We start from the raw sequence: 11,541 nt of genomic DNA, 5'->3' as shown, positions 1-11,541 counted from the left end.
ACGAGCATATCATTATCAATGGAAGCAATGCATTTTCATCTCCTAGCCTTTGTTTTCTGGTGTCTGAGCATGAGAACTGGAATCGGATACAATTCCAATTCCAGTGTAGGAGAAGTTCAAGTCATGTGCATAGAGAGGGAGAAGCAAGCTCTTCTCAAGTTCAAAGATGGCCTTGTGGATTATGCTAATGAGCTTTCTTCATGGGGTAGCAAAGAAGAGAATTGCTGCAAATGGAGTAGGGTTCGGTGCAACCAAAGTTCTGGTCATGTTTCTGCGCTTGACTTTCGTCCTGTGGTCAAGAATGAGTATGGAGGGACCTCATGGACACCCTTCAGAGGGGAGATAAGATCTTCATTAGTGGAACTGCAGCAGTTGACATATTTGGACCTGAGTTTGTTTCAGGGAAGTGAAATCTCCATCCCAAAGTTCATTGGTTCATTAAAGAACTTGAGATATCTGAACTTTTCTGGGTGCGAATTTGTCGGAACCATTCCTGATCAGCTTGGAAATCTCTCAAGGTTGGTTTCTCTTGATCTCAGCAAAAATAATTTTGACAAAGTTGAAAGCCTTATGTTCCTTTCTCATCTACCTGCTTTGGAGAATCTTGACATGAGAAATACCAATCTTAGTCAGGCAACAGATTGGTTGCAAGCAATTAATTTGCTCCCTTCTCTGACGAACATGTATTTGAGTGGATGTGAGCTATCTCTAAATATTCTTCCACCTCCATCTCTTGTCAATTCCTCTAGATCACTTGTTGTCATTGATCTTTCTTCCAACAATTTGGTATCTTCAATCTTCCCTGGCTTGTTCATCGCTAACCATAGCCTTCCTGCTCTTAAACACATTAATCTTGCTTTTAACGACCTTGAAGGTGAAATTCCAAGAACATTTGGGAATCTCTCTAGCTTGGAAACAATGGATTTATCTCAGAATGGTCTAACTGGAGAGCTACCAGATATGAAGAATTCTTCGTCAATCAGAGAAATATATCTGTCCGGCAATAAACTAAATGGGAGTTTAACTACAAGTATCGGGCTGCTTTCCAACCTTGAAATTTTGGATCTCTCCTCTAATTTCATGGATGGTATTATTTCAGATATCCACTTTCTGAACCTCTCCAAATTATGGTACTTGGATATTTCTTTAAATTCTTTGACACTGAACTTCAGCCCAAACTGGGTTCCCCCTTTTCAGCTTATCACTTTAAAAATGAGCTCTTGCAAGTTGGGGCCCCATTTTCCTCAATGGCTTCAAGTGCAAAAGAGGATTTTTCACCTTGACATCTCCAATGCAGGAATTTCAGATCCTATCAGTGATTGGTTTTGGGATCTTCCTCTCAAACTTGGCTACTTGAATCTCTCCTCCAACCAATTCAGTGGTGAGGTGCAGAAATTGTCATCAATATTAGGTAGTATGTCTGCTGTTGATCTCAGTTCTAACCATTTTCATGGCTCACTACCACTACTTCCACCTAGTACAACAATCTTGGATCTCTCCAAAAATATGTTTTCTGGAACTACATCCAACTTATGTTCAATAACAGGTCACAAACTGAACTATCTTGACCTTTCTGATAATTTTCTATCAGGAGAACTTCCTGATTGTTGGATGCATTGGAGATATCTAGGAATCATTAATTTGGCTAACAATAATTTTTCTGGTACCATCCCTGCCTCATTTGGGCTGCTTCCAGTTGAAACATTATCTTTAAGAAACAATAGCTTCTCTGGAGAATTGCCTCCAGCCTTAGGTAATTGCACAGCTCTAGAACTTCTAGACCTTGGAGAGAATAGATTATCTGGTGAAGTACCAGAATGGATAGGGGAGAATCTTTCAAGTCTGATCGTTCTTCGTCTTCGATCAAATCACTTTATTGGAACCATACCTTTGCACCTATGCTATCTAGATTCTCTTCAAATATTGGACCTGTCCCGCAACAATATTTCAGGAAGTATACCAGAGTGCCTAAGCAATTTCACTGCCATGGCTTTAGAGCGGCGCACAGCTGAAATGAGTTATACGTATTCTTCCAATATTGAGGATCACTCTTGGGGTAGTGAATGGAAAATTACTGAGCAATACATAGCCAAACTCATGGTTGTCTGGAAAGGAATAGAGCTGGAGTTCGGAAAAAATCTTGGTCTTGTTAAGAGCATTGATCTTTCAAGAAATAATCTGAGTGGAGAAATCCCTGGTGGAATAACAGTTCTTATTGGCTTGGTTTCACTAAATTTCTCACATAACCAATTGACTGGAAATATTCCTCCAAGAATCGGCCACTTGAAATTGTTAGAATCTCTTGATCTGTCTACAAATCAACTTTCCGGCAGACTTCCTGAGGGCCTTAGTGACTTAAATTTTCTGAGTCGCCTAAACTTGTCATATAACAACTTCTCTGGCAAAATTCCAAGGAGCACTCAACTACAGAGCTTTGATGATACTTCATTTAAAGGAAATCCAGGACTTTGTGGTGAACCACTTCCAAATAGGTGCCCTGGAGAACAAGCTGCGAGTCCACCCATTAATGGAGGCAGCGAAAACGCTGACAAGCAAGTAGGCAAGGATGAGATTATAACCTCAGGATTTTTCATAAGCATGGGAATAGGGTTTGCTACAGGGTTTTGGGGAGTTTGTTGCAGTTTATTGCTTTACGGGCCTTGGAGACATGCCTACTTTCAGTTCTTGGACACAGTAGGAAGTTGGCTATACGTAAGAGCTGTAATGAGTGTAGCTAAACTGCAAAGCATGCTCTGAAACCTGAAGTCAAGTCTCTCTGTGTTAATTGTTTCCCTTTTTTTTATCTTTTCTTTTTTCCCCATTATCCTTGTGTTATAGAGTTCTAGGCTCCTAACATATGTGTTAGCACAGATTTCATGGATATATAGTATAATAATCAACGTAATTTAATCAAATTTTCTATTAAAATTTAATAAAAAATTTGATTATATTGATGTTTGCTTGTAATCATAAGTCTCTGTCACAGAGGTATGAACCCCATCCCCAAGGTCTTCAAGTTTTAACTTTATATAAGAGAAAGAGACCTGTGGCTGTGCAGTTACCATGGGACAGGGCAATTCTCTGCACAAACCTTTGCTTGCAGGGCAAAACAATAGACTTGAGGTTGAGATGAACATTAATTTCTCAGGCCCATCTGGCCCATTAACCAATACAATTGTGCTCAGCTCATCTCAACTCAGTTAATAAACAGGTTAAATTTAAAATTCCTGAAAATAAACCAGTCAAGTGAAAGCTTGATTTATCTCATAACATTTATAGTCATACAACTACTCATAAAATGGATAACATTATATATTCGCATTTTTAATCAAAATTTTATTCCTAAGATTAAACCATAAGAAAGATCTTTTATTGATTAATCTTATTATTTTAATGAGAATAATAACTATCTTTAACATAAAAATAATTTATTATAATATATAAAAATTTATTTATGATATTAATAATTTAATAAAATAAATAAAAAGTAAACAACAACGATGCTAGCCATGTTATTGGGTCCATATTCAATAATTGAATATTTTCCTTTTAATACAATTTATCAGGATTTTAGATATTGATAATCTTATTACTTTTTTAATATAAGAAATCAAAAAACTCAAATCTTGATAATTTTATTTTTAAATAAATTAATAAATGTTAAAGAAATTGTCATTCTATCCTCTAGTTTAAGATTTTTTTGACTCTTTATATTTTAAAGATAGAAAAAAAAAATTAATCAGTTTAATTTTAATTAATAATTCTATTTATTATTATTATTATTATTATTATTATTATTATTATTATTATTATTATTATTATTATATATACACACTACCACACTATCATACATAGTATGGGTATTCTATTAGAATATTTAATGAGTTTATAAATTATAAGTACGGACTTAAAATATGTTTACAATACTATAGAAATATCTTAACATTATCCTTTTTAAAAATTTAAAATACTATATATGTAAATAAAAAAAATTGTATTTGTTATATTGTAGACATAATATATAATATTTTAAAAATAAAATATAAAATATATAACTATTTAAATACAAATTTCGAATAGAATGATTATTTTGTTGGAAAAAAAATTTGAGAGACATAATTATTTTAAATTGAATATAAGGTTTTAGTCTTTTAGCTTATAGTGAATAGTAAATTGGATTAACATTGCAAGGAGAAATTATTTTGTTACATAATCAAATTTCGGAAATTAACTTGTTTCATAATGAAATAGAGAGACTAACTCATGGGTTTTGACATACCTCATAAGGGATTAACTTATAAATTACCCAAAAAGAAACTTAAGAAGTTTTCTACCTTCTAATTATATTGCAGAGTCTAACTATTAATTTAGTGGTGGAGGAAAATCTAAATTTATTCAGTATTAAGCATACTTATTAAATTTGGATTGAATTGATTAGTTAAACCAATTAATCGATAAATCAGTCTTTAAATTAGTCTGAGTTTATAATTAAACTAGATAAAAAAACGACCCAGCATAACTTGATGGACTCGACAATTGAACCGGTGTGATCCGATTGATCAGCCGGTTCAATTATTCAATAGAATGTAAAATTAAAATCAATTTAGTTAACTTGATAACCATGCATTTTTTATTTTAATATATTTATTTTTTAATATATACTTAATATTTCATAAATATTGAAAAGAAAATTATATATTTATAAAAAATTTTATGCATTATATTACTTAAATATTTTTATATAAAATTTAAAAACACTATTAAAATTTATTAAATATAACTTAATAAATGTTAAAATTTTATTTTAAATAATTAAAATTTAATTAATTATATTTATTTATATTAATAGAAATTATATTTAATTAATTTTAATTAATTTATATATTTGACTTAGTGATTGAATAATTGACTCACTAACTCAACCATTGATTCATTCATTCAATTCCTTTACCTTCCAAGATGGATTTAATAATATTGGTATTAAGATAATTTTTATCAATATGTCCGATTTCACCGTGATTATAATTTTTTCTCACACATATAATATTTTTTTATTCACCCAATTTTAGCAAAAAGCACTTAGATTGTTCAAAAAAAAAAAAAAAAGACTGTAAGTGGTATTCTGTAGTTTTTTTTTTTTTTTTTAAGAAGCCATGAAGGCTTTGCAAGGGTTGGATTTGCATACTGATAAGCAAGCTTAGCTAAAACTGTGAGCAACTTCATTATTTTCTATGCGAGCTCAAGAAACTGAAACATCAGCTGATTGCTGAAGCAGAACACGGCAAATCTTGGATAATAGCGCCAAACTCAAACGAGTCTTCTTTGGCATTACTGATGGCGCCAGCTACTTTTTGAGCATTAGTCTCTATGATCACTTTCGAATAATTAGCTTGGAGCAGCCAATGAAGGGCCGAGCGAACACAAACGCTTTCTGCAACACGAGAGCACTGCACTCCATCAAAAACACCGACAAAGCTTGGATCTGTAGTTTAGATCCTAGCATAAATGGCAATATGTGGCACATTTAATTATTGATTACACAGTATTATACGTCTATGACAAAGACTTATGATTACAAGCAAACATCCTTAGATAATTATACTATATATCCAAGAAAGCTGTGCGACATACATGTTTAGGAACCTAGAACTCTATGACAAAAGGATAATGGGGAAAAAAGAAAAAGAAAAAGAAGGAAACAATTAACACAGAGAGAGACTTGCTTTCAGGGTTTCAAAGCATCCTTTGTAGTTTTGCTATACTAATTACAGCTCTTACATATAGCCAGCTTCCTACCCTGTCCAAGAAGTGAAAGTAGGCATGTCTCCAAGGCCTGTAAAGCAATAAACTGCAACAAACTCCCCAAAATCCTGTAGCAAACCCCACTCCCATGCTTATGTAAAATCCTGAGGTTATAATCTCACGTTTGCCTACTCGCTTGTCAGTGTTTTCGCTGCCTCTGTTGATGGACGGTCTTGCAACTTTTTCTCCAGGGCACCTATTTGGAAGTGGTTCACCACAAAGTCCTGCATTTCCTTTGAATGAAGTATTATCAAAGCTCTGTAGTTGAGTGCTCCTTGGAATTTGGCCAGAGAAGTTGTTATATGACAAGTTTAGATAACTAAGAAAATTCAAGTCACCAAGGCCCTCAGGAAGCTTACCAGAAAGATGATTTGCAGACAGGTCAAGTGATTCTAATAAGTTCAAGTGGCCGATGCTGTGAGGAATGACTCCAGTCAATTGGTTATTTGATAAGTTTAGCGAAAGCAAGCCTACAAGGCGTGTAATTTCACCAGGGATTTTTCCACTGAAGTTATTGCTTGAAAAATCAATGCATTTGACAAGGCCAAGAGTATTTCCATACTCACGTTCTGTTCCTTTCCATAAAATCATCACAATGTTCACATATGGCACATCTTTATACCATCCTTTTGTGGTCCAAGGATCTAGAAGGTAAGAATATGAATTATCGAAGATTTCAACTGTACCACTATTGCTTGCCATGGCAGTGAAGTTACTCAGGCACTGTGGTATTCCTCCTGATATGCTATTATTGGATAGGTCCAATATTTGCAAAGAAGTTAGATGGCATAGTTGCAAATGTAGACTTCCATAAATCCGATTTGATCTTAGACGTAGAACAATCAGACTTGGAAGATTTTCCCCTATCCATGCTGGTATTGTACCAAACAATCTATTCTCCCCCACATCTAGAAATTTAAGACCAGTACAATTACTTAGGGATGGTGGCAATTCTCCAGAGAAACAGTTGTTTCTTAATTGCAATGCTTCGATTGGAAGAAGCGCAAGTGAGGCAGGGATACTCCCAGAAAAGTTATTATTTGCCAAATTAAGGATGCCCAACTTTTTCCAATTTGTCCAACAATCAGGAAGTTCTCCTGAGAGAGAGTTGTCAGAAACGTCAAGATTGTTCAAATACTCCCCTGATATTGAACATAAGTTGGATGCATTTCTAGAAAACCTATTTCCGGAGAGATTCAATACCGTTATATTAGGTGGAAGCGGTGGTTTTGAGCCATGAAAGCAGTTGGAACTCATGTCTATTGCAGAAAAATTATCAACTATGAATGGCAATTTCTGCACTTCGCCACAGATTAGATTTCCAGAGAGATTCAAGTACATCAAAATAGGTGGAAGTTCCCAAAACCAATCACTGATGCCATCTGAAATTCGGGAATTAGAGATATCAAGGTGAATGATTCTCTTTTGTGTCTGCAGCCATTGTGGAAAATGAGGCTCTAGCTGTTTGCAAGAGCTCATTATTAAGATGTCAAGCTGAAAAGGAGGAACCCAATATGAGCTTAAGTTCAAAGTAAATGAATTTAAAGAAATATCCAAATGCCTTAATTTGGAGAGGGTCAAAAAGTGGATATCTGAGATAACACCATTCATGGAATTTGAGGAGATATCCATAACTTCAAGATTGGAAAGTAGGTCTGTACTTTCTGTCAAACTCCCATTTAGTTTGTTCATTGGAAGACGCAGCTCTTTGATGAATGAAAAATTACTCAGATTGGGCACCTCTCCTGTTAGATTGTTCCAAGATAAATCCAGTGTTTCCAAACTAAAAGGATTTCCCAAGGAAATTGGTATCCTACCCTCAAGGTGATTAAAGGCAAGATTAAGATGTTGAAGAGCAATCATATTTCCAAAAGTATCTGGAATTTGGCCTTGTAACTGGTTTAATTCAAGGTTTAGAGAAAGGAGGCTATTGTTGAAGTTCAACAACCAAGGGAAGATTGAAGACGAAAACTCGTTGACACAAAAATCAATTATTGCAAGAGACTTGGAGGAATTGGCAAGAGATAGAGGTGGAGGAATCACCACAGAGAGCCCACATCCACTCAAATGCAAGTTGAGCAGAGAATGAAGCATATTAATTGCTCGCAACCAATCTGTTGTCTGACGGAGATTTGTGTATCTCATTTCAAGATGCTTCAAAGCGGGAAGATGAGAAAGGAACATAAGACTTTCAACTTTGTCAAAATTATTGAAGCTGAGATCAAGAGAAACCAACCTTGTAAGATTTCCAAGCTGATAAGGAATGGTTCCGATAAAATTGCACCCAGAAAAGTTGAGATATCTCAAGTTTGTCAATGAACCAATGAACTTGGGGATGGAGGTTTCACTTCCCTCGAACAGACTCAGGTCCAAGTATGTCAAATATTGCAGCTCAAGCAATGAAGATCCTATTTCCCCTTTGAAAGGCATGTAAGATAATGATATCCCATTAGGATTATAAACGATTGTAGGGCGGAGGTCAAGCCCATAAACATGGCCAGAATTTTTGTTGCACCTAACTCCTCTCCATTTACAGCAATCTTCTTCTTGGTTCCCCCATAAGCAGAGCTGATTATCCTCATCCACAAGGCCATCTTTGAACTTGAGAAGAGCTTGTTCTCCTTCTCCACGCACATGACTTTGAACTTTTTCACAGCATTAGAACTTGTGTTGTGTCCAACTGCACTGCTCATGCACAGAAACCCAAAAACAAAGACAATTATAAGTCGGTGATATGTGCCTTCCATGATTATGAAGATAGTTTGAAACAAAGAGAGAGATCAAATAAATTGTATCATATAGATATGCCAAGCAATATGCAGTTGGATAGGTTATCCCTACTATTTTGTCGCTGTGGCCATTTATTACTGCTAATCAAAGTCTTGTTTAGACCTCAAAGTAAACGCAAGGTGAATTATATTTTCAAAGGTGCATCTATCTATATAAATAAATATAAATCCATATCTATTTTATTATATATAAATGTATAGGGGAGTAGAACATTGATGTTGCTTAAATTGTACTTCATTTTAAAATTAATTATAATTATATTTTTATTATTTAAATTAATTTTAAAATTTATATAAATTTAAAATTTTTAATTTTAGAGTTAATATAAATTTAAAATTTTTTATCCTATTTATATTTAACTTTAATTAAATATAAAATTTTATAAAAAAATAATTAATTAAAATAAAAAATTAATAAATAAAAAATATAATTTAATTGTATTGCAATATTAAGTAAAATACTTTATTAGTATCCAATTTTTCAAATTAATTTTTACAATTAGTTATATATATATATATGAAAAATTAAAATAAAATATATGCAAATCAAACTTTTTTTTTTTAAAGAAAAGCAAAATAATAGAGCTTAAATAAATTAATTCAATGAACTAATTTGTATTTATTATTAATTTATTTTAATTTTTAAATATTTTCACCTATTTATATTTTTAAAACTTATTATTATATTTTTTTATTATTTTATATTTATAATTATAATTAGGTTAATATTCTATATTACTAATATAAAACATAACTTTTATAAAAATATAATTGAATAAAAAAATAATTTTTAAATTGAAAATTATTTTTATTTATATAATTAATTAAATTGACATTAAAATTAATATTTTAATTTAGATATTAAAAATTATATAAAAAATTAAATTATGAGTTTTCATAATGAATATAATAATGAGCAACACATATTTTACAAAAAAAAACTAGTTTATATATAAAGCAGAAATGTATTCCCAATAATTTAATCTGTGTCATTCTCTTTTATAATATTGTCACGTGACTAATATATAGCATTTTTCTTTATAGTATTGTCACATGACATTCTCTATTAAATATAAGTTATAAATTATTTAATGGTTACCTGTTGATATTATAATAAGTCGTCATTAATTATTATAAGATAATTTACAATATATATATATATATATATATATATATATATATATTATGAAATTTTTAATAAAAAATTTTGGGAGATAAAAGTAATAAAAATAAAATTTACCCAATAGTCTAACACATGGCATTCTTATTTATGATATTGCCACGTATTAATCACGTGGTTAATAAATAGTATTCTCTATTATATGTAAATTATAAATCAATTAATAATTACCTTATTAATACTATAATAAGTAATTGTTATTATAAAATAATTTATAATATATTGACATATATTATATATATATATATATATATATATATATATATATATATGAAATTTTTACTAAAAAGTTTGAAAAATAAAAGTAATAAAAATAAAATTTAAAATAATTAATAAAATTTTACAATATTATATTATTTTTACATATTAAAATTAAAAAATATATATAAATTAAAATTATTAATAACCACATGCATTAATACATACAATTTCATAATAAATATAATAAGAAAATTAAGAGTTATAGTTATAAACGAAATTTACCTTTTCATTTCTCACTATAAATAAATTATGTACTTAATTTATTATAATAAAAAATTTATGACAATTATTATAATTTAATTAATATTAGGAAAACTAAGAGTTATAGTTATAAACTATATAAATCAATATAACACATTAAAAATCAAATTAATCACCTTTTAATATAAATAAAAGATATAATATCTAATTTAAATTTTCTTTTAAACCTACCAAATGATAGTTTAGTAGCTAAAATATTAGAAAAATAGTAAATAATTTACATAAATATCACTAATCGTAATTTTTATAAATTTATTTACATATATTTTACTGATATTTTATCTTTATTTTTTATTTTTATTTTCAACTCATATTTATTTTTTTATATTTATTTTCTTTATATTTTCCAGATTGTTTTAACAAAAATTTTAAATAAATTAAATATCAATATAAGAAACATTTTACAATCATATTTTTATTCAATTAATTAATTAATATATCAATAATAATCTTATTCCCGCTAAGTGTTGGCAACAGTTTAGTGGTTGCATGATTTGAGCAAACTGAAAAACAGGGCATACAGGGACACAGTGACACAGTTTGATGTGACAGATAGTCCAGCCATATAATCAATCACCTTGTCCTCAAGGTCTGCTAGTTCTAACTTTACATGAGACAAGAGAACCTGGCTGTGCAGTTACCGTGGGATGAGGCAATTCTCTACAGAAACCTTTGCTTGCAGGGCAAAACAGAAGACTTGAGGTTGAGATCAACATTAATTTCTCAGGCCCATCTGGCCCATTAACCAATATTATTGTGCTCAGCTAATCTCAACTCTTTTAATAAATAAGTTAAATTTATAATTCCTGAAAATAAACAAGCCAGGTGAAAACTTGATTCATCTCATGTCATTTATAGTCATGCAACTCTTACAAAAAATGGATAACATTATATATTCACATTTTTAATCGAAATTTTATTCCTAAGATTAAACTAAAAGAAAGATCTTTTCTTGATTAATCTTATTATTTTAATGAGAATAATATCTATCTTTAATATAAAAATAATTTATTATAATATATGAAAAATTATTTATAATATTAATAATTTAATAAAATAAATAAATAAATAACAACTATGCTAACCATGTTATTGGGTTTTTTTCTTTGGGTGGTCATAGGTGGGATTTAAATTTGGAGTTTATTCAATAGGACTTGTAAAAAGGATCATAGAATCGAAAAGTAAGAGAAGAGCATCAGATGGATTATATGACTATCACTCTGAAGGCTAAATTAGTTATGAAAATTA

General features: G+C 30.6%; 2 protein-coding genes across 2 annotated transcripts; one reads left to right on the top strand and one right to left on the bottom strand.

The window, feature by feature from the left end:
• On the top strand, nucleotides 1-2,892 carry LOC110644849 (receptor-like protein EIX1). Its single transcript, XM_058148724.1, has one exon. It carries the CDS (start codon nucleotides 19-21, stop codon nucleotides 2,755-2,757), a length of 2,739 nt encoding a protein of 912 aa, XP_058004707.1. The 5' UTR covers nucleotides 1-18; the 3' UTR covers nucleotides 2,758-2,892.
• Nucleotides 2,893-5,179: 2,287 nt separating this feature from the next.
• On the bottom strand, nucleotides 5,180-8,638 carry LOC110644848 (receptor-like protein EIX2). The gene is made up of 2 exons (XM_058148723.1): nucleotides 6,162-8,638; nucleotides 5,180-6,035 (listed from the first exon to the last, which is right to left on the bottom strand). Exons 1-2 carry the CDS (start codon nucleotides 8,230-8,232, stop codon nucleotides 5,734-5,736), a joined length of 2,373 nt encoding a protein of 790 aa, XP_058004706.1. The 5' UTR covers nucleotides 8,233-8,638; the 3' UTR covers nucleotides 5,180-5,733.
• Nucleotides 8,639-11,541: the final 2,903 nt, after the last annotated feature.

This window comes from Hevea brasiliensis, chromosome 6, assembly GCF_030052815.1.
Source record: "Hevea brasiliensis isolate MT/VB/25A 57/8 chromosome 6, ASM3005281v1, whole genome shotgun sequence".
Taxonomy (NCBI): domain Eukaryota; kingdom Viridiplantae; phylum Streptophyta; class Magnoliopsida; order Malpighiales; family Euphorbiaceae; genus Hevea; species Hevea brasiliensis.
The sequence above is the reverse complement of the archived record's forward strand: the minus strand, read 5'-3'. Positions and strand labels throughout refer to the sequence as shown.